Below are 27765 nucleotides of genomic sequence, written 5' to 3' on the forward strand. Positions count from 1 at the left end.
GCTCAGTTAACAGTAGCCCCCATTATTATCAATTTGACTTTGACTTCCTTAAATGTATTTGGTCCCAATTGCCTTTTGCTCTGAGATAAGCTTTGAGCCATCTAAGTACATCACCAACAATATAATTGTCACCCGAATCTCACAAAACCCAGGGAGGCAGAAAGGGTGGTGACTGTTGTACCCTTTTCCCAGATGGGGAAACTGAGGCTCAAGGAAAGAAGTGACTGATCCAGTGTCACAGCCCCAGGTGGCAGAGCCAGAGCTAGACCTTGGGTCTCCCAAGTCAGGAAAACACACTTTCCTTCATCCCCCACCCTAGTCCCCAATCACACCCAAGCCACACGTTCTGAGTCCACATGGACAGGGAGGGTGTCTGGACTGCTGTCCCCAGCACTGAATCCCAGGCCTGGTTTGTGTTTAGCACAAAGTCTGTCAAATGAATAAACATCATGGACTCATTTGAGAATGTGATGGAAATGAGAGACACCATCCCCAAGAAAAATGTATGTGTGGCCACACGTATAATGTACATTTCAAGGGGTCACAGACCCTGGTTAGGAGGCCTTGACCTAGGTTTTCAGAGGCCTCTCCAGTGCTGAGCTCACTAAGCTATCCAGAGATGACCTCACGGCACAACCCATCTGCCTGGTGGAAAGGGGGCCCTCACAGACCGTTATCCCCCATGTCTGGGTCTGTGGCCACCACTGCTCCAACCACCCAGGGCAGGGGCTGCCCAAGGCCACGCTCCTACGCGGCCACCACGACACTCCACGCAAGTGCTCTTTGTATTTCAAAAAGAGAACATTTATTACTTATTTTTTTCCTCATTAGAACTTCCTTTACAGCAACACAAAGTAAAGCACAACAAAACTTATTTGTAGACACAAGGGGAGCACACTGACCACTGTTGGCCAGAGACCAGATGAAGGCCCCATGGAGACTCACACAAACACAGCACAGCCTTTCTCAGGTCTCCTGGACCCTCGTGCCAAGGGTGGCCTGTGTCAGGTCCAAGCCCTGCTGCCTCACGACAAATACAGGGGCCGATACCAAGGAGATCTGGGGTGGGCAGCGGGGGTGCAGGAGCTGGGCCAGGGAACGGAAGTTATCTTTACATTTTGATAAAGGCAATCCCACCCCACCTCTCACCCAGGCACTCCTGTCTCTGTGTTTTGATTCAGATGCTTAGTTAGATACGTAGATTCTAAGAAACGGTGTGTTTCCTGGGCTGGTGAAACCTGCTCCGACTATCACCAGAGACTTAAGCTTGGTAAAGCCAGGCCTGGGAGGCACCCGAGGATGAAGAAGGTGCTGGCGGCTTTGCTGGGAGCCCCATGGGGGTGAAAGGAGAGGAGGGGAGACTCTGAAGGCAGGTTGCTGCTGGTACGTCCCCGACCTGGGGTCGGAGCATCAGGAAGGAACAGCGTGATGCTTATGAAGTTTGGTTCTGTTTCACCCTCTGAATTAGCAGACTTCAAACACTTCCATTTCCACAGAAATCAACAGCGAGACAGCTAGCAGGGCACACAGGCTCATGCCAGTTACGTGAGTAAAGGCACCAGATGGTTTGTTATGAAACACATTTTGGTCAGAAAATAGCTGGGGCTTTTTGGTTCCTGGGAGGACAACAAAGCTAGAAAAAAGGAGGTGCGAGTTGTGAGAGGTGTGGGTGAGAAGGCAGCTTTGGCACCAGATCTGGGTTCTACTCCTGACTCTACCCCTTCCACGCGCGTGGTCTCAGTTTCCTCATCTAGAAACTGGCAACCAAACATTCGCAAACAAATCTAGGTGTTAGGTTTCACGCACTATCTCAGGAAGTACGGGGAGGTGGGGCTCAGACCAAAGAGCGGCGCGGGAAAACTTCATCCACGTGGAGGGGGAAGGGCGGGATGGGAGCTCTGCAGGAGGCGGTCACACAGATGACCCCACCGCCGCAGGCAGACTCTGGGAGTCCAGGGCAGCCAGTTACACCGGTTCCAAGCACCGCCGGGGACTTTGGGCCTCGTCTCTCGGAAGAAGGGCAGAAAGAAAGTTCTACGCAACGCAGCACCGTCGAGGAGCTGGGGGCCACACCTGCTGTGTGTGCTTTAAAGTGCCTGCCACGTGTTGTCTTTGGTCAGGGGCTGCCCCTCTGTCTCTGAGAGCCCCCAGGGCCAGGAGCCCAAGCCCCGGCCCGCTGGGCCCCCCACGGAAGGCGGGCTGGATGTCACAGTCTCCTCCCGCGGCTGTGTCGCCTTCCTGTGCTCAAAGGATGACAGAAATGAACGATCCGACTACTTTCAGTAAGGAGCAAGGGCACCTCCAGGGAAATCTGGGCCCTTGAAGAGAAGGGACAAGAAATGCTTTGGCCACCATCCTGACACCCACAGTGGAGCAGAGCTCGCTCAAGAGAGGGCAGAAAGCTGGTTATAACACTGCGCTCGCGCCTGATGCACAACCAGCTTCTGAGTTGAACCAGGAGTCACTGAATAAATATTCAAGGCATCTTTCAGTTCTCAGAGAAAGAACTGGGTTAAAAAAGAATCTCTCCTTCCCTCTGCTTGACTGGTTGCAGCTCTCATCTGCAGACTGACAGCGCTGCCGACTGAAGGACACTGGCTGGGGGTCCTGGAGCTGGCCCCCGCCCCCGACGTGGGTGGCTTTGGTTTGTCACGTGTCCCGCCAGCCCCAGGCCTCAGAAGTTGAAGAGGTCATCCGGCTCGGCGCCACCGCTGTCAGGCTTGTCCCAGTCGACAGGCGAGAGGCACTGGGCGTAGTGAATGTCCTGTGCTGTCAGTCCAGTGTCCAGGACCTGAGGGTTCGTCCGAGATTGGGCAAGCCTGGAAGGCAGAGCTGTGTGAGCCGGGGGCCCAGGCAAGGGGCTGGCGGGGCCCCGAGGAGCTGGTCCAGCCTGGCCAGCACCAGGGTCAGAAGTGAGAGGACGTGGGTGGGAAAACGGCAGGACACATGGCCAAAGAAGCAAGACCCGGATGTCAGTAGAGGTGGCGCCTCTAACCAGAGAGCCTACCCTTGAGGGTCAAGGGGCTCAGAAAACTGTGGGGCAGGCAGTGGCGTTCCCACCACGGAGAGGCTGGGGCACCCACACCGTCCACAGCTCCATCAGGAAATGCCAGGAAAGAGGAGAAAGGGCAGCGCTGCCAGCGCAGAGAGGGGCATGCGTGAGAGCGAGCCTGGGGCAACCATGGAAGACCACTGGCTTTAACTATGTTCAACACAGTGCTGTTCACAAAGTAAATTCAAAAAGGGGCACAATTGAACGTACCAAGAATAGGGAGAGTTAAATAAATTACGGCCCATGTCCTTAAAAGAACATGAGGCAGTCAGTGAATGAGGTGTTTACAAGGAGTTTTTAACAGCCTGGAGAAATGCTCCTGATACACCAGCAGTAAGTGAAAATCAGGATCCCCAAATGCAAATATGATGAGCTGATCAATGCAAAAAAATGTATATGTATAGGATTAGCGTGAATTAAGCCTCAAAGTCAGGGCTGTGGGATTATGGGATAGTGTTATTTCCTGTTTAACGCTTTGCTGATTTTCCAAGTTGTTCATTAAGGGCACAAGACAATTTAGTAATCTGGAAAAAGTGAATGAAAGATTTCCTTCAAACAAGGGGGTTGTAGTCAGCCAGAGAAGCTGGGAAGATGGTAAAAAGAATCATGAAGGGGCCACACACACCGCTCCCCCGACCTGGGCTGCACCGAGAGGTTTCCACTGGTTCTGGCAGGAAGGGGATGGGGAAGCGGGGGAGGGCTGTAGGGGGGGGGCTGCTGAGGGTCCCAAGGGAGAAAGGAAGGCCTGGCTGACCAGGCCCCAGTGCTCGGAAGCCTGAGCTGCCCAGGCCTCTCCTCAGCCAGCCTTCTTGGTGGCGTGTCCCCAAGCTGAAGGCAGCCATGGACAGAGATGGCCCCTGGAAAAGGGGGAAATGCCACCAGCCTCTGGTTAGACCAAATATCTCCTAATGGGACTCACATCCCTCCTCTACGTAATGCTCCATGGGCTTAATTAAACACTGCCTTTGAGCTTCCCTGGTGGCGCAGTGGTTGAGAGCCTGCCTGCCGATGCAGGGGACACGGGTTCGTGCCCCGGTCTGGGAAGATCCCACATGCCGTGGAGCGGCTGGGCCCGTGAGCCATGGCCGCTGAGCCTGCGTGTCCGGAGCCTGTGCTCCGCAACGGGAGAGGCCACAACAGTGAGAGGCCCGCGTACTGCAAAAAAAAAACCAAAAAAAACCAAAAAAAAAACCACTGCCTTCTCCCTGCCCCTTTCCATAAATGCAAAACCTCTGGAAGGAACAAAGCCTGCAGAAAAGCCCATTTTTGAAGGCTACACCAGGTGTAGGAAGAGGAAGCCAACCTGAGCTGTAGTGTGTTCAGTTCAGCTCAACCTGTGGTAGAGCGGTCACCAGGAATAGCTTTTGATTCAACAGCAAGAACTTTCTGGCAGACCTAGCCAGATAGTGAGCTCCCCACCCCTGGAGGTATCTGAGTTGAGATTTTTGCTCTGGGGAAGGTCAGAGTTCACATTCTCAGACATGGCAAAGGGCCCTGGAGACCAACCCCCAAGGGCCAGGCCTCCTCCCCCAGCACCAGGAGCCCACCTAACGTTACCTTGAAAATGCTTCATCCAGGCCATCATCCAGCTCCTTGGGGAAAACAAAGCAGGAGATAAGAACCCTCAGAGGGGGAGCCCGTGCTCGCAGCCGGGGCTTGTCCCAGCCCTGGGTAAGCTATAGGGACGTGGCACACAAGCGTAGGAGTCTGGTGGGCGCCTAGAGGAACAGGCACAGGCAGGTCTCCCACCTGGCTACTGCCACCAGCATCTCAGCACAGGGACCCAAACCTGGGATGTGGGACAGGAGAAAGGGCACCTAGGTGCCTAAAGACCTGGGGGTTCAATTCCCAGCTCTGCCACGACTCAGCAACACCTTAGGCAAGTCACTGCTCCTCTTTGAGACTCAGCTTTTCCTTCCACAAAATGAGGGGGTTGGACCGGACGACCTCTACAGCTTTCAAATTCCAAGAGGGAGGATGGGAAGAAGGTTTTCTAGCTTTCATCCACTTTCAGAAGCTGAGCCCAAATTCCAAGCTCACAAGGGATAGCTGATGGCAGGAATGCCACAGCCTAGGTGGGAAAACAATGGGCAAGGCTCCCTCCACAGCCTCCGGGAGGACGGGCAGGTGGCAAGGCTGGTTCCCAGACTGCAGACAACAGGCTCGCAGTGCCTGCTTGGGGGACACTGGGTGGCCCCCAACAGGCAATGGGATTTGATAGGTTTTTCAAGTCCATCAATGTTCCAGATTTTTAAAATTAAAGAGACGTGCATAGCACAGGGAGATCAGCTTGATGCTTTGTGACAACCTAGAGCGGTGGGATAGGGAGGGTGGGAGGGAGATGCAAGAAGGAGGGGATATGGGGATATATGTATACATGTGGCTGATTCACTTTGTTGTACAGCAGAAACTAAAACAACAGTGTAAAGCCATTATACTCTAATACAGATTTAAAAAAAAGATTTTGCAAAAACGTAAAAAAAAAAAAAAAAAAGAGACATGACAAGTAAAGTAACATGTCATTCTGCAATAGATCCTGGACTAGAAAAAGGACATTGGAGGGACAAGTGGAGAAATGTGAATCAGGTCTGTAGATTATATAAGCGTTGCATAAATGTTAACAATTTTGATCTTTGTAACGTGGTTATGTAAGATGTTAACAGTTGAGGAATCTGTATGAAGAGGAACAGGAATTCTTTGTACCATTTCTGTAATTTTTTATCAGTCTGAAATTATTTCCAAATGAAAAAAATTTCTAATTTTTTAAATTAAAAAATTATGTTCCTCTGGGAGATTCTGCAGGCAGAGGTCATCATCATCACTAAAGAAGTGAAAAAGCTGAGACAGAGAGAGGTCAGAGTGCTTGCCCCGGGTCACAGAGTGAGTCAAGGGCCAGGCTGCCTGCCTGAGTCTCAGGCTCCTCGTTCAGGGGGCCGAGAGGCTTCAGGAGCGAAGTGCCCATGCCGAGAACAAGGGGGCCTTTGGTTGGTCCTGCAGTGGGCAGAGCCATGGATGCTCAGGCCAAGAGGCCAGACATTGTGAGGAGACAGCTGTGCCGGGAGCCAAGGCTGCTGGGGACGCAGCCCTAGGTTCAAAGGGGACATTGTTCATCCCCTACCCTGGGTCTGGCTGCTGGGCTGGGTCAGGCCCTCCTGGAGGCCTGCAAGTCACGGGCTGCAGGGTCTGCACCTTGGAGCTGCCTTAGGCCTCATCCAGGGATCAGGCCAAGGCTCACTGGATCCTGGGGGGTCCCCAGGCCACACGACCACTCACCCAGACAACGCTGCTGCTGTTTAAGGCTTGAGGTCGCAGTGCCTCGTCCATGTTAGCGGTGTTAGCACTGACCGTGGACAGTGGGGCCTTGGCTGTCTCTTCCAGGTCCAGCAGGTTCCCGGTGGCGACCACTATGAGGGGTCAGGTGCATCAGGAGGAGAGGAGGTTCCTGTCTCCCAGCCCCATCCTGGAGCCTCCTGGGCTACCCTGGTCCCGACTCCCTCCTTGGGCATGGCCTTTCCAGCCCTTTCCACCCAGACCACCCAGAGCCCCACCTTGCACCTCCCGAAGCAGCTGGACAGCTGCCCACAGGGTGGGAAGCTCTCTCCCACTCATGGTTTAGGCTGAAACCCATATTCACAACAGGTATTAGGTTTTTTAAGAGATCACACAACAAGATGTAAAGTGTATAGGGAGAGGTATACACAGATTTATATACCTGTACAGGGACATATCTGGAGGAACATGCACCAAAACAAGTAATTTTCCCCCTTTACCTGCATTTGCTAATTTCTCTATAATAAACAAGCATTATTTATTTAACACCAAAACAAAGATAAAAACCCAGGAGTTTACCCCAGCCCAGGAGGGAGGGGGGCCCTCTGGATGAAGGGTCCCATGCCATGCAGCCCCTCCCCCGCCCAAGACTCACGGCTCTTCAGCGAAGGGGTGCTGTCTCGGCGGCCCCCCGCCAGGATGTCCCCTCCGTCTTGGCTGGTTTTCTCCCTCTTCTCCTTCTCTGTGGGACCAAGGCACAGCGCGTTGGAGCCCCCGACCCCAGCACTCCATCCCTAGCCATCACTGGGCAAGGGGTAGGCTGTGGCCAATCTCAGGGGGCAGGTGTTAGGTCTCCAGAATGGAGAAAAGGAACTCTGCATGTTTCACTTAATCCTCACAAGGACCCTGGGGGAGGGAGACAACTGCTCCCAATTCTTCAGATGGGGAAACTGAGGGGCCTGTGCAAAGCCACAAACCAGATAGGCGGTGAAGCGGACGACCAGTCCAGGCCTGACTCCAGAGCCTTTACCATCCTCCCCGCCCCGACTGCTCTGCTGGTCGCCTTCAACGCCCCTGTACACCCCACCCACCACGTCCGCAAACAAGACTCACCTTCCTTGGATACCTGCCAAAACTCAAAAGCGACTTTGAAGGCCTGGGCTACTGTGAGGGTGACAGCCTGGGCCTGAAAAACAGGAAGTGGGGTCGGGGGAGGGGTACAGTGTTAGGCAGGTAAACGCAAGTCTCAACTGGAGGCCCAGGGACTCCAGGCCAGGCCCACCGTGGCTGTCCCAGGCTCTGGAATGCCTGATTGGTGGAGGCAGAGTCCTGGCCCCTCCCACACCACCAAAGCTGAGGTAATGAGGTCACACCTTCCCCAGGCAGCTGGGCCCCCTCTTCACTACGTGGAGCCCAGCCAAGATTCCCACGGGTACTCCAGTCCCCACCTTGGCAATGGCTATTCACCTCTACTTTTTTCCTTCGCCTTTGAGTTCCCCTAAATGCAAGTAACTGTGAGGCTTATTTCCTCCGAGAAGTCCTCTCTACTTACCTGAGGACTGCACACAGTAACTTAGTCCTTAAAATGAGAGAACAGAAAAGCCAGAGTTGGAAAGGGCCCCGCCACTGCCTGAATGAGCCACAGCTGCAGAGGCAAAGGTTAGACTCTGGTTACTACTATGCTGGGCCAGAGGGGCTTATAACTGAATGCCAGAGAGGCAGGAGGAGGCTTCTACATTTCCTGGCAGGCGCAATATGTCAATGAGGGCCCAGGGCAGAAGACTAAAACCATCCAGTGCCATAACCCACCTGTAAAGAAGGGCCACACCTTGTCCCTCAACCCCTGGGGGACTCCCATCTACTCCTTCAAACCCAACTCAAATGTCACCACCTCTCTCACGTCACGTCATGTCACGTCACAGGCACTGGGCTTCCACAGCCCTGCCTACCTCTCTCTGGTGTCACGCATATGAAAGCGTCACCAGCTCACATGCCTGTGTCACCCCACCTGGGTGCTCCCTGAAGGCAAGCATCGACTCTGAACACCCCTGATTCCCAGAGCCCTCCAGGGGTGTCTAGGATGGTGGCTGAATTGCATTTGCCCAGGGTCAGGTCTCCTGAGGCCTTACACTCCAGCCAGGACCTACCCTTAGCCCACCTTCAACTCAGCCCTTTCCTCTCTGATTCCAGTTCAGAGTTAATCAGCTCAGCTTCTGGGAGTGGAAGTCCCAGAGCTCGCAACTGTAGCCGGAAGCGACATGTAGCGTCCTCTGCAAGCTCGGCCTGGGGAAGAAAGCCGCCAGACTCTTTCAAGAGTACGACACGTTCAGGCCTAACCCGCCTCGGCCCCACTCCCTTCGCCTCCGCCAGACAACTCAATTTAATTGAGAAATGAATCTGTGGCTACTGCCTTTAAAACTTTTTTAAAATTTAAAATCCCTAAACAAGCTGACTGATCCATGCCAATTAAATTTCACGAAGTATAAAATCTCATTTGAATGTCTCTGTCATTTACATTTTTGATGGAAGTACGGGCGCTTTATGGCAAAACTTAAATATGGTAATTAAGTATGAAACTCTTCACAGCTGTTTACAATTTAAGCTGTCACGTCTGGATCAAGTTTAATAGACCCAGTTACCATTGAGAATTGCCCATGAAATAAATATATGGGCTAATTACCAGCCAGAGTCAGATCACTATACACCCAAGCAAGGGCTGGTCACCCAGTGTGGCAGGGAGATGGGAACGCCATTATTTTTGCCTCCAGGAAAGCTGAGGGCACAAGCCTGACACTGTTTTTGCATAAATCTGCTTGTTCATTTGCATACATCCCCACCCTTTCACCCCGAAGTCCTGAGCTGCAAGTTAAACCCAATATAACTCAAGATGCAGATGCATGCAGGTGGCTGAAAGCCCAGGCTGGGCAGAGACTGGGAGGGGGTGGGCCCCGTTTTCCTGGGCGACTGCAGGAATCTAGGCACTAGCGATGGAAGGATTGCTCAGGCCTGCCCACCGAAAAGCCCTCCTTGACTCCGCAGGCCAGGAGCCTGCCCCTCCTGAGTGCCTCTGGCCTCTGGGTCTGTCTTATTACCCTGACCAGGTACTGCCTTGCCCAGTTTTTGATGTCCCTGTCTTGTTCTGGGTAACCAGGCTGTTAGCTTCTCACGGGGACCAGGTCTAGCTTAGGGCTGCAGACCTGGGCCAGGACCCCGGAATCCAGGACCCCAACCAGGTTCTCAAACCAAGTCGGGCCAGGTGCCCTGTACAGCCCTGCTGCCCAGAAGCATAAATCACTGCACAAAAGGATGACCTGAGGAATGCCAGTGGCCTGGGAGGGAGAATAGCCCTGCCGCGCCCGACCCCAGGTGGAATTAGGGAGCCCACCTGTACCGCAACCCTGGGCTCCCCACCGATGCCAGCAACGGCACCTTCACTTCAGAGCCCAGAGGCTGAAGTGCTGGCTGAGGGCTCCCAGGTGGGCAGATGGAAACACTTCTTTGTACAGAACCTTATCCTGGCCATGCCCAATAGAAGCCACAGGGAAAGAGAGGCCAGGCGGTTGGGCTGCCTGAGCTGAGCTGAACTGGTGGGTGATCCAGAAAGGGACCCATTTGCCCCTCGATCTGGGTGGGTCCTAGGCTTCTTGCTCATTCAGGCAGCCCAGCAAGGAAGGGTGGGGATGTGGAGGCTCTGGGCCCTTGGCCAGAACGACTGAGGGCTACGTCAGCGTGCAAATTCAAGGCTCCCCTGAGGCTGACTCTACCTAGCCATCCACCCAGGCTCTGGTGACATCTGAATCCCCAACCCCCAATCATACCACTTCACTTTGCACCTCTGTGTCTTTGCACGTGCCGATTCCTGTGCTGGAGTGCACCCACCCTCTCACCACCCTGCCCCATTTTGCTTGGCCTGGCAAACTCCTACTCACTACTCATCCTTCAAAGCCCACCTCAAAATGTCTCCTCTGAGAACTCTTCATGTGCCACCTCCAGAGTGACTTGATAACCTCCGCCTGAGAACCAAGCTCCCTGTATGCCCATTACTGAATCCCGGCTCTTCTCTCCCGTTGCCTGGTTCGCATCTTCACGGCCACCCTGGGTCCCCAGTGCCCGACACAGAGCTCAGCCTGGGACAGGCAGCAGCAAGCACGTGGAGGGACCTGCCAGCAGGCGGGATGTGGAGATGTGCACTGAGGCGCCCATTTCACCTCCTGCCTCCTCCTCAGAGACGTCCACTCCGCCCTGAGAGTCTCAAGGTCTCCAACGTGGCCAGACCACAAGGCCGTAACACACTGGCAGCTTGGGCTCAGCTGAGGCCTTGGGAGCCACAAGGACACCACACACATCAGGTGGTCTACTGACACCGCCCTGGGCTGGGCTGTCTCTCCAAGGGACCTCCCCAGGGCTCCCTGAAACGGGGAGGCCAGGTGGGAGAGGCTGGAGATGGACAAGCCAATATCCAGCCGCTCCTGATGCAGATGAGAACGGGCCAAAAGCGAAGAGTCTGGGCCCTGGGTGTCCAGCAGGAGCCCGTCCCTCTGCCCGGCGGCTCTGCTGTCAGCACCAAGCAGGCTGGCTGTGTCCCCAGTACCTGACCTCTTGGCCTGGGGTAGACGGGTTTTGTTCAAGCCTGTCTAAAGTCCTCTGGCCCAAGGCCAGGCTCCCTTAGCCGCTGGGCCAGCATCCACTTTCTTTTACCCCCGACCTCCCCACCCCAGAGGAAGCCTCTACATGTTGGGAGCCCCTGCACTGCAGCAATGGCTGAGGGCCAGCTGCCCCTGCCCGGTGCCTGCTCTGGTCAGTGGGGAGGAAGAGACAAACAATGGGGACATAATGAGCTTGTTCTGTGGGAACAAGGCTGTCACGGGAGAAGCCACCGCAGCTCAGGGACCTAGGGCATCATGAGGCCCCGGGTGAGTGGCTGGCGACATCGAGTCTGCAGGAAAGAAACAAGGTGCACAAAAGAAACTGAGACCTTTCAGAACAATCCTGGAGGTCATTGAGGTGACCTCCTCATTCTGCTGATGGCATGCAGCCCAAAGAAGGTCAGGGTCTTATCCACAGTCACAGAGGATCAGGCCCCTGGTCTGTCTCCTCCTACAGTGCTCCTCCCACAAGACCTGTGGTAGGCTGAATCGTACTCCCTCCACCCCACCCCACCCCATCCCCGGTAAGATGTCCACATTCTGATCCCTAGAACCTGTGAATGTTACTATACATGTCAAAAGGAACTTTGCAGATGTGATTAAGTTAAGGACTTTGAGATGGGGGATTATCCTGGATTACCCAGCGGGCCCAATCACAAAGGACCTTATGAGAGGGAGGCAGGAGGGTGAGAGTCAGAAATAGCAATGTGATGACAGAGCAGAGAGGGAGACTGGAAGATGCTCCACTGGCTCTGAAGTTGGAGAAGAGGGCCCTGAAGGGTAGCAGAAAGCCTGGGCGGGGCAGGCGTCACTTTCAGACTGTGATGTCCTGGATATGTCCTTGATGACATGGGGAGGGGAACGGATCCTGTCTCCTTGGCTACAAGGACCACAGGGCCCAGGAACTGGGGCTCTGGGCTTCGCACACAGAGGTTAACAGAGGCCAATACTAAATCAATAAATGTCGGGAACCTCCTTACAGGGCGGATGCTCAGATCTCGGGGGCCTCAGAAACAAAAACTTCAATGCCAAAGGCTGACTCCCTCCAGCTGCTTGCCACGAAGTTCAAGACAAAAGCCCAGAGACCACTGAGGTCCAGCTCGTCCCAGCTAGATGTGTCAGGGCATCCTGGAAATGGGGTGAGGGACTCCTGGCTCCTCACAGCCATGCAGGGAGAGAAGAAACGTGGGTTTAGACCCTCTGCTAGCTAACGGCACCCTCTGCTAGATGACAGTTAGCTACATCATCTTCAGCAAGAGAGCTGACCTCTGTGAGGCTGTTTCCTCATAAAAAATAAAAATAAGGGCTTCCCTGGTGGCGCAGTGGTTGAGAGTCCGCCTGCCGATGCAGGGGACACGGGTTCATGCCCCGGTCTGGGAAGATCCCACATGCTGCGGAGCGGCTGGGCCCGTGAGCCATGGCCGCTGAGCCTGTGCATCCGGAGCCTGTGCTCCGCAGTGGGAGAGGCCACAACAGTGAGAGGCCCGCGTACCGCAAAAAAATAAAAATAAAAAAAAATTTAACAAAAAATAAAAAACAAATAAAAATAAAAACAATGAACGCAGTTACAGCGCCCACCTTGCAGAGTTGTTCCGAGGAGAAATGAGACGGTACCTTAAAGATTACCACTGAAACAGGCACAGAGTAGGTACCAAAATATGGCCATTTCCCTCCCTTCTCCGGCCACAGCGAGCCGGGTCCTCTGAGGGCCCTCACCTTTGCCTTTCACACTGGGCACCTCTGATCACCAGTCTCTAGAGACTAATCCCTATAAGGCCCTGCACCTTATAGTGACAGGAGGCCCCCCCCACCCCCACCCCAGATCTCAAATCCATCAAATCACATTATAGAGAGGAAGCAGCTCAGGGCACTCACTGGGAACGAGGGCTTGTCGCTGCCCACAGGCCAGCCGAGGGCAGCCCATCCTGACAGGTGGCCCACCCGACTGTAGCCCTACACGGTGCCCTCAGCTCTCAGCACCCACTTGAGGTTCCCAGGGACTTCAGACTTTCTTTAACTGATGTCACCTTTGGGTCCTGCCTTCCCCCCAGTCAGGGCCCCCAAGGCAGGGCTGCCAAGGCGAGGCTAGAGCCTGCGCAAGCCCAGCCTCTCCCCACTGACCATCTTCCGCTTGGTGCAGAGGAAAGCGTGGCACTCAAGATTCTCGTTGTGCTGGCTCTGTGCGATGTACGCAAACACTTTGTCATGCATCTTGTCTGCTGTGCAGTAGGAGATTCTGAAAGGCAAGTGGCAAGTGTCACCAGACTCCGGCACAGGGGCCTGACTGCATCCCGAAAGCCCCTTAGAGCATCTCCCCTGAGTTCCAGAAAGCCTGCCATCCCACTCCACCAGGGTGGGACTCTGGGCCTAGCATCCTGGGCCATCCATGGGGTGCGGGAGAGTGGGGAAACCCAGGCTAGGCAAGAAGGAGTGGTGGTAAAGACTGGAGGAAGGGCTTCCCTGGTGGCACAGTGGTTAAGAATACGCCTGCCAATGCCGGGGACACAGGTTCAAGCCCTGGTCCGGGAAGATCCCACATGCCGCGGAGCAACTAAGCCCGTGTGCCACAACAACTGAGCCCGCGCTCTACAGCCCACGAGCCACAACTACTGAGCCCGTGTGCCTAGAGCCCGTGCTCCGCAACAAGAGAAGCCACCGCAATGGGAAGCCCGCGCACCACAATGAAGAGTAGCTTCCGCTCACTGCAACTAGAGAAAGCCCACATGCAGCAATGAAGACCCAACACAGCCAAAAATAAATAAATTAAAAAAAAAAAAAAGACTGGAGGAAGGGCACATCCCCCCTCTACTGAGCCACATCCCTAAATAGTAGTAGGTGAGCCCTTACTGTACACCAGGCAATGTTCTAGATATCACCTCACTGCCCTCTGAGATGCGTTCTAGTACTATCCCCACTTTTCAGGTGAGAATACTAAGGCTAAGAGTCTCAGACCACCAGGCTAGTTTCCGGAGGCCATAACCACTGCCATGCTGCCTCTTAAGAGTTTGTGCTAACCAGCTGGAAAGGGGGGCAGGACACTACCCTGCCCACAATGCCCTTCACCTGAGTGTCCCCCACCTGCCCTCCCTTTGATCACACCCTTGCGCACAGGTCAGATGAGTTACAGGCCCATCTCTCCCAGGGTGACTGAGACTAATGACAGCTTCTCTTGGAGCTGTGGCCAGGGGAAAAGGAGCTGGGAGTAGGGCCGGGGCGTAGGAGGGAGACACAGCAGCTCCCTCCTCTTGAAACACCTTCTCCCCCCTTGTCTGATCCCTCCCCGCTGTCTCCAGTCATCCTGGGAATCCCAATCAGAAGAGGAGCTGGCAGCCCAGGGGTGGGACAGCTCAGCAGACGCCCTCACCTCATGCGGCCCCAGTTTCAATCACAGGCATTGACAAAGGGATCATCACCACTTAAAACCCCCAGATGGGCAGGAGGGGGTGCCAGGTTCCCAACTGCCTCTTCTCCAACCCAGGGGATCCAGCCTCCTGTCCTCAATGCCCTGGGTCTTCGGTGTCACTCAACTAGATCCTATTTTTCAAGCCCCAGCAAGGCGCCTCCTCCCGTGAGAGGCCCTCCCAAGCTTCCCCAGGCAGGCCTCTCCTTCTCTGCCCTCTTGGGAAACACTTATACTCTATCTCCCATGTCCTCTGCTCCATCCCCTCCTAGACTGGAAGCTCCTTGAAGGCAGGGGCTGGGTCTGATTGCTCACCCGGCACAGACCTCAGCAGAGCAGGTACTTGGACACCAGCTAGAAACTCTAAAACCACGCCCTCAACACACATCCACCCTCCCACCACCACCCCCCAACCCCAGTACTGGCTTTGCTCCGGCCAGCTGAGCCACCTGCTCGGAGACAAGGCAAGAGAGTGCAGGGACGAGAGGCCTGACAGAACTCTGGCCTCGGTGTCCTGGGCGTAGCTCGGCCACTATCTCACCACGTGGCCTTGGGCAATTCCCTCTCTGGGTCTCAGCTACCCCACCTGGAAAATGGACCTGAGCTGCCTGTCTCTTCCAGCTCTGAAATTTTACAACTGACCAGCTAAGAGAGAGGCGGGGACAGCCTGAGGCTCCAAGGGCCGGGCCTGTTGCCCTGTGAACAGCGCCCACCCTCTACAGAGATCATCTACACTCTGGCCTCAGACTCTGCCTGAGACCTCCCTGGACACCTGGCCAGATGTCCAGAGCTGAGCTGCTGCATTCCCAGCGAAAAAGGCAGTGACTGTGCAGCTCTCTGCTCCAAGCCTGACTCAGCAGCACACTTGGGGGTGGGGTGGGGGGCAGGGGTGTCCCAGGCCGGCTGCAACTAGTGATAATGGCAGCAGCAACTGCCATTAGCCACACGCTCACTGTGAGCCAGGCGCGGGGCATCCAGGGCTTCATAACCGCACACCGGGCGGGACCTGCTTCCAACCGCGCACACAGATGAGGGAACTAAGGCCCCCAGGTCACCCAGATAGGAAGTGGTAGGGTCTGGATTCAGACAAAGCACTCCATCCACTGCCCCGAGCAGCAGACTGAATGTGGGCAATGCTGAGCGTACCTGTAAATGGACACGTTCTCAATGAGCTGGTTGGTGATGTTGTCGGTCAGGATGATCCCCCGTGGCGACACCTTGAGAGTCACCTTCTGCAGCTTCTTCCCACTGGCCTTGGCCTTGGGGCAGACGTGGGTCAGAGGAGCCTACCTACCCACTTGGGACCCACCCTCGTGGGCTACACCCAGCTGCTCTAAGCCCCAGATGCGAGGCCCACGGGAGGCCTCACCTTAGGTGACCGGCAGACATGATGGGGAAGACAATTCAGCCAACACCTTCTTCTAATAAAAATAGGGACAAATGTCACTCACTGAGTACCTGCTGTCTGCCAAGTACGGGACCTCGAGTCATCCTCACAGGCGGCAGGGACTTGCCTCAGGAGAAACCAGACTCAGAGGGGTTAAGGGAGTTGCCCAAGGACACACAGCTAGGAGGGACCTCAGACTTTGAGGGCTGAACGCGCTATCACAGCCCAGCAGGATGGGGACTCCACGCTCCACCCACTGTACCTGCCAGGGCCTGAGCAGAGGGGGCCGAGACCACCAAGAGAGGCGAACTCATAGGGCACGCGCTCACTCAGAGCTGGGGAGGAAATCCAGTCCCTCAGGCCACAGGGCAGGTGGCTGGGTGCCAGCAGCCCTCCCACTATCCCTCCCTGGCACGAAGCTACCAACCCTCGGCCTGAGCTGAGGGAGGGGAGGCTTAGAGAGGCCACGGCCACAGCAGCTGGAGAGGAGGACACTGGCCGGACCCTGCCAGCCCAACGGCCGCCCTCTCGACCCTCTAAGCTGGACGCGGGGGGACGCGGGGGCAGGGCAGCTGCAACACGTTCAGTCAGGGTGATATGCAGGGGATGGGTGCTGACCCCCCAAGCCCCAGAAGGCGCTACCCCTTCCTCGTGCTCCCACACCCCACCCTGACTGGGCTCACCGTGGCCACGATCCTCTTGACGGCGGCGGCTGACAGCTCCTCACCCTTGGGCTGCTCCACCAGCGTCATGCCCAGGTACTTGAGGCTGAAGAGCATGCCCTCGAGCAGCGTCTCCCGAGTGTCTGTCCAGTTCTCGGGCAGCTCTGGGCACAGGAGGACAGGCGCTCAGACCCCGCTGGGCAGGGCCCACCACAGCGGCAGCGTCTGCAGCCCCCGTCTCCTAGGAAGACCCAGCAGGGACATTGGGGTCCCCCCATCTATCATTACTTTTATCTTTAATAAAGGAATAACATTTTCTAGTACGTACCAGGCACCATGGTAAGAAGCGTTACATAAAATCTTCTCATTGATCCTCATGAGGACCTATGAGGCAGACACTTTTATCATACCCATTTACAGACAAAGACACGGAGGCCCAGGGAGGCGAAATCACATGACCAAGTCCACAGAGCCAGCAAGTGCAATAGCCAAGAATCAAACTCTTATTTTCAGATCCGAAGCCCAGACTCTTAACTTCAATGTTAACACTTGCTGAGGGCAAACCATGCCATTTTCTTATTGAATCTTCAACGCAATCCGGTGAGATGGGTATTATTCCCACTTTACGGATTAGGAAACTGAGGCTCAGAGAGGTGAAGTCGTCAGACAAAGGCCGCATACAATGAGTAAAGGGTTGGAGTCACAATTCAAAACTGGGTGGTTCCCATGGCCCCAGTCTGGCCTGCTTTCCTCCATCTGCACAGCCACAGAGACCAAAAGGTAGGGAGGAGGGAGACCAGGAAAGAGACAGCAGCCCAAGGAGGGTGGGCGTGGGGTAAGGCTTAGTGGGGAAAGGGGCAGGTGACTGCTCAAAAACCATCATAGGAAGGCCACTGAATCCGGAAGACCTGGGTTCGAATCCCAGCTCTGCTTCCCCCCACCTGCATGGTCTTGGGGAAGGCCCCTCTCCTCTTTGAGACTAATAATGCCTGGGCTACAGCAACGGCACACAGCAGGACACATGGGAAGGGTCCTCTGAAAGCTCTGATCACGACTGAGGTCAGGAAGGTTGGGAAATGAGGGGATGAGCCTGGCTCACTGGGTGGTGAAACAGACCAGGAGGGAGAGTTGGAAAGAGGCCTCCATTTCACCCCACCCACATGAGAGAGGGCCCTGAGCAGGCAGAGGGACAGGAGGGGAAGTGTGGTCTTCACTGTGGGAGGGGTCATACAAGAATTCACAGGAGTACCTCGTCTCCCAAACTGAGACCCAGGTGAGGAGGAATTTGTTAACCTGTCATCCAGAGCCTGGCATGCAGCTGGCATTCCTGAGTGAAGGAACCCAGACAACCCCAAGGCTTTCAGGCCTGCAACGCCCCAACCCCATCCTCAGCTCTGGACCCTGGACCACTGCCCTCCAGCCTCTGCCCTTAGGCCTCCACCCCACATGAAGCCAACCCCCACTGAGAAGACCCCAAAGTGACCCCATCCTCTGTCCCATCAACCATGAGTCTATTTCATTTGATCCTCCAAAGAGAATCAGAAAGTCCCCGAGGTGTCCCAGTCCTGGGTTTGGTGATGGGAACCCTGGAGCAACTCAGACATGGGCGTTGCTCTCAAAGAAACCAAGAATATTGCCACCATCAGGGCAAAACAGAGCTACAGTAACAACAAAGCAGCAGCTCTTACCATTACCTCTAACACTCACAGCTACCTTGCAAGCTGGCATTCTTTCATTCCCATTTCACAGAGGAGGAAACTGAGGCTCAAAGGACAAGTAATTTGCCAAATTATTTGTCTATTTGACACTTAAAGCCCAAGTTCCTAACCATCAGGTAAACGCTATCTTGCCATGAGGCAAACTACCCTCAGTTTAGCAAAAGGTCATGGAGAAGTTCCTAGAGCCAGAGGTATTTCCCCCCATAATTCTTAATTCCTGAGGCTTCCTCTCTGTATGGAGATGCCTGGACCACCACTTTCAACTCCATATTCATCTAAGCAAGGGCGGCAGACTATGTGCTGCCACGCCTGTCGCCTGTGTCCTTGGCAGACATTGCTAATCAACTGCAGCCCTATTCCCTCTGATTTAAAGGCTTCGGACTGTTTCTCAATAAAAGGCTCCTGGCTGGCAATACCAATCCATCAGGGGTGGCCTTGTTCATCTCATTACCCATCCCTGCCCCACAGCAAACATCCTTCCTCTCCCCATTTTCATGTCTTCTCTCTCCCATTTCCGCCAGCTCAGCCCTTTCCTGGCCCCTCTCCAAATCCACTTCCGCTCCCTCCATTCCAAAAGGGCCAAAGCTTGCCAAGGTCACAGACGACCTCTTTGCTGTCAAAACATTCCCCAGTCCCCCCTGACCTCTGAAATACTCGGCATTTTTCTGCAATCCTCCTTCCCTGGCCTGACCCTTCCCCTCTTCTATGGCCTCCTGGAACAGAGCCCTGGTAGACTGGTTGCCACTCATCAGCCTCAGAGACCCTCTGCCCAACCTCCTCACTTGACAGACGATAAAACTGAGGCCCAGAGAAGGATGGGACTTGTGCAAGGTCACACAGCAATCAGAGGGACCCCAGCTCCCAAAGCACTACAGGCAACTCCCACAAGGACTGTTGCGAAATTAGAGGTTGCCCAGCCTCGTCTCCCCCCCAATATCCCTGCACGCAAGCACACGCACACACATGCAGGCACGCACACAGCAGACGATCCAATTAGACACAGCTTCTTCCCATGACGTTACATTTACTTTCCCACTTCTGTGCCTTTGCTCAAGGAGCTCCCTCTACCAGAAATGCCCTTCCCTTTGCTTGATTGAAACCCCTCGCACCCAGCCTCCTCCAGGAAGGCCTTCTTTGAGGCAGTATTGCCTAGTGGTTAAGAGCACGGGCCTTAATCCTCGAATCCACTGAGTGAGCCTGAGCAAGTTAATTTCCCTGAGCCTCAGCTCTCTCTTCTATAAAGTGGGAGAAGCAAAAGTCTCCAGCTCACAGGGCTGTGGTGACCCTTTGATGAGATAATGAGCCAATAAAATGTAATGTGCTTAGCACAGGGCCCCACCCATGGTTTTGCCTCCTGGGGCCTGTCCCTGCTGTCAGGGGTTTCTCTGCCCCTCCTGAGTATGGATCTCCTTCTCTTCCTCCCACAGCCATATCACAACCACCAAGCTGCTGCCTGCTGTGTGTTTTCCTCTTGAAGGACTGCCACGCATGTCTGCCTCCCCCAGGAGCTAGTATGGAGAAGGGGCATCCCCGCTCAATGTTGCTGCTGTCTCATTCTACTTCTCCCTGCCCCTCCCAGGCCCAGCAGAGATCCTCCTGCCCCTCCAGGGAACCCTGCCTCCGCGCCCATACTTCTGGGCATGATTCATCTCTTCAGTGAGGTATAAGTTCTCTCACACCCCACTCCCTCCCTGAAGAAACCGGAACCAAAGAGCACTCAATAAAGACAGAGGTAGGGTTCACTGCCACACCGGCCCGGTCACCATCCAGCCACCTCAGATAGGCTGGAGGCCATGTGCTCCTTCCCAGGAGGAGCCCAGGGTTTCAGGAAGAGCTCCTGGAGGCCCCCAGGCAAATACAGGCCTGAGTCCACAGCGCTGTTCCTGTCCTCGTTATTTTTGGCCCGGTCGTGGGTAATGACTGCACTATTTTAACTTTACGATTTTACAGATGACCTGCTGTCAGAATTAGCTGGGGATGGATGGACCATAGGCCCAGTCTAACTTGTAGTTGCAAACATGTACTCTTTCCTTATTAAGCGGGCCCCTGCCCAGGCGTCAGAGCTCTTGTGCCCTTGTGCCCCTTCTGCTGCCCTGGGAGACCCAGCCTGGCTGGTGCCTGGAACATCAGAGCTGCAGCCAAACCCATGGGCCAGGGGGGAACCTCCAGCAGGGGTCCTGGCCTCCAGCCTCCTCCGGCCTGGTGGGGATATGGCCTCAGAAGCCACAGAGTGACACCTCAAAAGAGGACCCAAGCTCTGCTGTGACCTGGAGTGTGGCTGCTTCTCTAGGCCACAGTCTCCTTATCTGACAAATGGGCTCAGGCCTGCAGGAGCATCATCAGAAAAAGGTTCAGCATGTGAAAAGTGCTAGGCAAACTGGAGAAGTTGTTAAGACTATCAAAAGAAAATAATAATTTCAAAAAGGTAATTCCCTGCGGTCCAGTGTTTAGGACTCGGCACTTTCACTGCGGGGGTCCAGGTTCAATCCCTGGTCAGGGAAATAAGATCCTGCAAGCTGTGGGGCACGGCCAAAAAAAAAAAAAAAAAAAAAAAGATAATAGCAGCAGCTACCATTCCTAAGTACCTACTTATACTGTAAGAAAAAAATATGCTGTCAAGGTTAAAATGATGAGGTCTGGAGACGGGCTGTGGGGTTCATAGTCACTCTACCTCCCTGGTCCTTGGTTTCGTCATTTAAAAATGGGGACAACAACTGTACCCACCCTGTGGGGTTGCTGTGAGGATGAAATTAGTATACACAAGGTAGGCTTAGAACGGTACCTGGTAGATACCAAGTGTGAGTGTTGTGTCATTACCAAGGGTCAAGTGCAAAGAGCTTTCATGTGTACACAGCCATTTGCAGTACTTTATGAGAAGAGTCAAGGACATAGTAGGACTCCCATTTCACAGATGAAGACACTCAGAGGTGTCTGGCCATGACTCAATCCACAGTGCTGGGCCTTGAATCCATAGCTGTGCTCTCTGCCCTCTCCTGCAGCCCACCAAGCCCCTTCCCATGAGCAGGGCCAGGCTCGGGGTCATCCAAGAAGAACGGGTATCCTGTCCTGGAGGCTGCCTGAAAGGAGCGTCTGGCTCACTTTCAGTGGGCAGTGGGTGACCTGACTCCTTCAAGCCACACACCCCTCCCTCTGCCGCCAGACCTTTGAGAAGCAGCGTCCCAGCCTCCAGTTAAATGTCCCTTGCACTTGCTGTTCCCTCTGGCTGGAATGCTGTTCCCAGATTCCTCCCTCCTTGTACTGTATTCATATGTGTGTTCCACACCTTCTCCGAGAGGCCTTCCCTGACCCCCTGCACTGACACTCTCAGTGCCCCACCTTTATCTCCTCGGTGGGACCATTTCCACACACGCCACCTGACACGCCACTCTCTGGCTGCCGGAGACTCAGATGCCCATGGGGGCTGGGGCAGTAAGAGCTCCTGTTCCCAGCAGCCCCCTCCCACCACTGACAGGAACTGCCCCTCAAATGGAGTAACTGCTCCAGAGCTCCCCACAGGTGGCATCCCAGCCGCCCACAATGGAAACTGGCTTCATGTTGTCCACTCTTTGGACTCCTTTCCCTTCTTGCTTCTCCTACAAACATTTCCTGGGATCTCTTCCCAAATAAGTGACTTTACTCAGATCCCTATCTCAGCATCTGCTTCTAGAAGAACCCAAACAAAGACACCACCCATCATTTCCTCACCCGCTTTATCGTTCTCCTCTTGGCGTCACCACTACCCACAAGCACCCCACTTATCTGCACCCTGGTCATGCTGTCTACCTCCTCCCCCAGAGGGCTGGCGCTATCCGAAGAGAGATGGACGCATTCCCCAGACTCGCCGACACCTCTAACAGTGCCCGACACACAGTCAGTGCTCAATACATATTACGGTTTGGGCTTTATTTATATTTTTCATTATAAATAAGGATGAATAGATCTTCCGTCCCCCGCCTACCACCATGAACCAGCTTTGTTGAAACCAGCTTTGTTTTTACCCATTCTCATGGAGTTCTCTGACAACCCGTGGAGGAGCCCGAGGGTCAGACGGACTCCTCTTGGAAATAAGCGTACGGAGGGGCCAGGGTGAACCACCCTTCCAGGCAGCTGGACGAAAGGAAAACCCAGGGCAGGGACTGAGACAGAATATTTATGGTTTCCAAAGAGGTGGGGGGAAAAGCCACGTGTGGGAGAAGGAGAGAGCCCTCCTTCAAAGTCAGCACTAACTGGGAGACAGGGAGCCATGAGGTTCAGGGCAAAGAAAGCTGTCTGCCGCTGGCTTTGCTCTGGGACCTCAGGCAAGTCCTTCTCTGGGCTCCAGTTTCTCTGCAAATAAAACAATGATCACGCTGATCCCAGCTGAGGGCCTTGAGGGGTGAGGAGCAAGTCACAGCCAACAGCGGGTATCAAATCTAACCTTGTACACACTGATGTGTATAAAATGGGTGACTAATAAGAAAATATAAATAAATAAAAATTAAACATTAAAAAAAAAAATCTAACCTTAACTCCAGTGGCTTCAGCCTGGCCCCAAAACTCAAGCACAGGGCTCAGACCTTCTTGAGGGTTGGGTCCAAGGCCTGGCTGGGACACCACCACAGGCCAGGCTGCCCCAGCACTTCCACCCCAGACACACCGCATGGCTTCCCTCTCTACTTGTGGCCATGTCGGGGCCAGTGACTCCACTTCCCTGAGCCTCAGCCTCCTTCATCTGAGAAATGAATCTGATAGGAATCCCTGCTCTGTCACCTCTGAGGAGCAAATGCACTAATGGAGGCAAAAACACTATGTGAAAGGTAGAGGGACAAAGCAGTAGTTACCATTTACTGAACTCTTTCTCTATGCCAGGCAAAACATGATTTCAGTTAACCTGCACCCCCCCCAAAAAAATCTGTGGTGGGTACTCCTGTTATTAACAGTTTACAGATCAGAAAACTGACTTAATAACCAGGGACAGGTGGGGATTCGACCTCGCTTATTCTGGGTCTAGAAGGCTCCAGGATGGCACTCTGGGCTTACTGGGGTCTGCCTAATTGGAAGGCTCTTCTTTCCTCTTCTTTCCTCCACAGACGTAGACAGCCTCTGAGCCCCCAAAACTCTTTCCACCACACTAAGTATTATGTTGAAGGTCCACATGACAGGCAGCAGGAAGGGGAATGGGGGAGAAGGAAACCACCAGTTAGGTGCCAGAAGGAAGTGTTACTGTCAACAACCTTCTCAACATCCCTACCGGGTTAGAACTGTTATGTCCATTTTGCGGATGAGGAAACTGAGGTTCAGAAAGGAAAAGTGACTTGTCCAACATCAGAGCAGGCAGGAGAAACTCTTTTCCACCATCCAAGGTGGCTAACTCTCACCCTTCCCCATATCGAGTGAAGGATACCAAGGGAAGGGGGGCTCCTGAGTTTCCTTCCCTTGCCCAGAGCCCTACCCCCCTCCCTTATCCCTAGAGAAAACTGCAGGGTTCCCCCACTGGAACAGGCCATCATTCTCAGTCCTGATCAAATCCCACAAATATTTAAAGGAGCTATTTTGGGAGTCCATAAATGTGGGAGACGGGTGCATCCCTGGCTAGTCCAGTCCTAATGGTCTCTGACCCCACCCCCACCAGTAGACACCAGCCCACGTTCCCAATGCCAGTCTTGTCTTGGTTTAGGAGGCAGGCACAGCTGGAACCACACAGCCGGGCAAGAGGCGGGGCAGGGCAGGCTCCCTAGGCCCAGACACGCTGGCACTCCTGGGCCTCTCCTGGGCCTAGCGAACTAGGGCTCCCCTGGCGGAGCCCTGGAAGGCCAAGAGGGAAGGGGGTGGGGTGTGACTGTACTGACAGCGGCTTCCTGGTGCCTGGAGAGGCCAGGGTCCCAGGCGGTTGGGGCATGGGGAGCAGTGTGCAGGAGTCCTGCCTTCGGCTCCATATCTACCAGGAAGGCTTGAGTGACCCCAGACAAGCCCCTCCGTCTCTCCTTGTGAAAAGGGCTGGGTTTCTCAGGCCTCAGGGGAGGGTGCCAGGTGACGGGTTCCCTGAGAGTAACTGGAGACAGGGAGAGGAGGGGGAGCCGGATGAGGTTCCTCTCAGGCTCCCAGACGCCCCTGGGAGAGGTGGCGGCAGAGTCTGCCATTCGCCCGGGCGCCCAGGGACATCGGAAGTTCAAGCGGGGAGGTGCGAGAAACAAACAGGTTTCAAAAATAGCCAGGAGGCCGGCCGTGGCACCTGGACCCAGCCAGAGGAGGGGACAACGAGGTCTAGATGGGCCGGTGTGTGGTAGGTACCTCCCGAGACCCCAGGTTGAGCCTCGCCCCCAACTTCAAGTAGGTACCTGCAAACCCGGGCTCACACTGAGTCGGCTTCTGGGCGCCCGGGAGTCAAAAGGTAACCTCGTGGTGGGGGAAGGGGGCAAGGGGGCTCCCGCCGGCCGCTGACCTCGGGGCCAGAGTGCTGGGGTGCGGGATGGGGGTATCTTCCCAAGCCCCTGCCCCCTGCTCCCTCCCCCGGGTACCGACGCTGAGCTTCTGCCTCCCCTGGCTGTCCAAAGAGGGGACGTGCTGGGGTCGCGCAAGTCTCTTCCTCTGACCTGCAACCTCCCTCCGACTGCAGCCCGCACCTGGGGACCCCGAGCTCCGGTTTCTTCCCCCAGCTTCTGCCCTTCCTCCCCAGCCGCACAGAATGGGGACGGGAGTAGGAACGCAGCTTGACCCTCGGCGACCCCGAATCCCGCAGGGCCGCGTAAGGTCGCTCCGGACCGCAGGGCGCGACTCAGGCCCTGCCTCTCCCCCCACCCCGTCCCGGGACTCTGAGGAGGGGCGTCCGTGCGCCCCGACCCCCGCCCGGCCCCCGCCGGGCCCCGGTGGTCGCGCACGCACTCACTCCGGTGCCGGCCGCCGCCCCCCCAGCTCTGCTTGGCGAGGCTGGGGCTCCTGATCAGCGCCCGCCCGGCGGACTTGAGTGCGTCCATAGCCGCTCGGGCCGCCGCCGCCGCCGCCGCCGCCGCCGCCGCCGCCGCCGCCGCAGCCAAAACTCCGTCAGGGAAAACTTTCCGCCGGGGCCGGGTGGCTCACGGGCTCCGCGCTCCTCCCCTCCCCCGCGCGAGCTCCGCGCCGACGTCCGCCGGGGCGGGGCGAGGGCTGGCCAGGCTCCGCCCCCGGCCCCGCCTCGCCCGGTCTCTGCCCCAGTTGCCCAAGGCTGTCCAGACAAAGGGCGCCCCTGAGGCAGCGAGCCGAAAGCCCTCGACGCCCTCTCTTTTCCTCTATCTCCCCAAACCCCTTATTTCCCACCAGGTAGGAGGCTGAGGGTCCGAGAGCCGCTTCTCCCGCCGCGGGAGGCGCTGGCCTAGGATTTCTAGACAGCTGAAAGTTACTTGGAGACCATTTTACAGATGGGGAGACTGAGGACGGGAGAGAATGGGCTTGTACAAGAGGAAGGTGATGCCCATCGCAGTGGGAGACTTGGAAAGAGCTGACGGTGGTAGAATTTTGCTGGGAACAGGGCCGGAGTATAAAGTTTGCCTTAGCAAGACCCGTTGGGCACTTTACTCGCCCAACAGACTCAGCCTGCTCCCTGGCACCACCTGGGCACTCTGGGCTGCTCCCTGCCCACCCTACTCCCCAAGTAGCCTCAGAGGTGGTGTGGCCTTGGTGTTATGCTCTGAGGTGTGGGGAAAGGAGTCTTAGTTCTAGCACTGACTTTCAGTGTGACTGACCTCAGGCAAATCCTTCCCCTCTCTGGGTCTTAATCTTTATCTGTAAAGTGAGATGAGATCCTGTCTCTGGTGATCCTTCCAATCTACCAGACCTTGACCCAGAGCCTGCCCTGCTTGACAGGAGGCACTTCAAGAGGAGTCTGGATTCTAGAATTCCTCAAGCACAGATGTTCTAAGTCCAGGATTTAGAATTCTCTCTAGAATCCTGTACCTTCTTGTCAGGCTTTACCAAAGGGGGTCAAAAGGAGAGCACATATATCCAGGCCACAGCCTGGCTTCTGGGGGTGTGGGCATGTTGCATCAGTAAGCTGACCTTCCATCTCTGGGATTGCTTCTGGCTCAGAAGGCAGGAGTCCTGTTCCCTTGTTGGGGGAAAAACAGGACTGTGCTGTCACCAGCAGGACAGGGAGGCTGGCATTCCTCTATAAGCTAAGTGCTTTTTCGGCCGTTCTGTCCTTTGCTTCAGCGACACTGCAGCCAGCAGTAGACCCACTTTACAGATAAGAGCCCAAGGCCTCGGAGAGAAGCACTCACTGCAGGTCTCTGCAAGTCAGAGGCCAGGATCGAACTCAAACCCAGTGCCTTAGGCTAGAGTAGAATGCCAGGAGTCTGAACTCAGCTTTCCTCCTTTTGGTGGTTGTGAATTCACCTTTCTGAGCCTCATCTGTATAAGGGGCAACAATACCTATTCCACAGCGCTGTCTGTAATAAATAACATGAGTTGGAAAGTCTGACTCTTCTCCTTAAGAAGAACTCACCTATAAACTTGCCTCCTCCAGGAAGCTTTCCCGACTACCATCCATCAGACTTCTCCTTGTGGGATGCCACAGGCCTGAGCTTTCAGCAGTATTGCAGCTGCCCATTTCTACTCTATTTGCTTCCACCAGACTTTGTGTCCTTCAAGGGCAATAAGTTTTTCTGATTTATCTCTGAATCCCAAATGCCTAGCAAGGGGTCCAAATGGAGTTGGAATACAGTCAGTGTTTCTTTCCTTCCTCCCTTCTTCCCTCCCTTCCATCCTCTCTCGAGCTTTTCACCACATCAGGCTAACTTCTCCTGTAAAGGGCTGTGGTGATGTGTAGGTAGGTCCCCAGGGCTGAGTCCCCCAGCCCTGAGCCAGCTAGGCCCTGGGGCAGAGAGAACATTCTGGAGCCTGAAGGAAAAGTAATCACCCAGGGCTGGCTGGTGAAGGGCAGCTGGTGGTGTCCGGCTGGCAGGGGGTACCATATGGGCCTGATAAGCAGGCAAGCCTGGGCACTCTGTGCTGCAGTGAAGGCTGTTTCCAGGGCCATCTCATCCTGCCGGAGGTGACCTGCTGGGAGCTATCAGCCATGCATCCCCCGCAGAGGGGCAGCCTGCTTGTGCCCCGTCTGCCAGTCCCAGAAACAGAAGCAGAAACAGAAGGTCAGAGCTGCGAGGGGCCTCCTCTGAGGTCACCATGTCCAAACCCTCATTTCACAAGTGAGGAGCCTGAGGACCAGAAAAGGGCAGAGACTTGCCCAAGGTCACACAGCAAGCCTGGACCAGAAGCCAAGTCTCTTGCCTCCTAGCTTGGATGCTTATGAAAACAGAGAGGGAGCAAAGAAATCTTGAAAGTACACCAGTATTCAAGAAAGAGTTTTAAGGTGGCTTTTCTTTTTTGTTTTCTTTTTTGTTTATCTGATCTAACTTTGTAAAAATTTTTACAGTGATCATATGTTCTTTAATAATCAGAAAGGAAAAAAATAAATAAAAGGGAGGGAAAAGCTACCTATGGGATAACTGGCTTTTGTCTTTAGGAAAATGATATCAGAATTGTAATCTTACTGTTTTCTCCCCCACTGGGCCCTCATGGGACCCCAGTGAGACAGTGGGTGCCAGGGAGCTGGGAGGGCTCTCAGCTTCTCTCCAGCTATCACTTGGGCTTGCAGTGGGACCAAGACCAAAGCCTTAG

General features: G+C 54.9%; 1 protein-coding gene across 3 annotated transcripts; it reads right to left on the reverse strand.

Annotated features, from left to right (window-relative positions):
- Positions 1–782: 782 nt before the first annotated feature.
- LDLRAP1 (low density lipoprotein receptor adaptor protein 1) lies at positions 783–25159 on the reverse strand. 3 transcript variants are annotated; one of them, XM_033840785.2, is made up of 9 exons: positions 25001–25159; positions 16439–16581; positions 15515–15627; positions 13090–13204; positions 7436–7508; positions 6978–7064; positions 6326–6456; positions 4610–4641; positions 783–2819 (listed from the first exon to the last, which is right to left on the reverse strand). In XM_033840785.2, exons 1-9 carry the CDS (start codon positions 25086–25088, stop codon positions 2675–2677), a joined length of 927 nt encoding a protein of 308 aa, XP_033696676.1. In that variant the 5' UTR covers positions 25089–25159; the 3' UTR covers positions 783–2674. The 3 variants fall into 3 exon arrangements, with proteins under 3 accessions (XP_033696676.1, XP_033696668.1, XP_033696677.1); XM_033840777.2 differs by having other exon boundaries at positions 4610–4644; XM_033840786.2 differs by having other exon boundaries at positions 4610–4644; positions 24997–25123.
- Between the last annotated feature and the right edge of the window lie 2606 nt (positions 25160–27765).

This window comes from Tursiops truncatus, chromosome 1 (genome assembly GCF_011762595.2).
Source record: "Tursiops truncatus isolate mTurTru1 chromosome 1, mTurTru1.mat.Y, whole genome shotgun sequence".
In the NCBI taxonomy this organism is placed as follows: Eukaryota; Metazoa; Chordata; class Mammalia; order Artiodactyla; family Delphinidae; genus Tursiops; species Tursiops truncatus.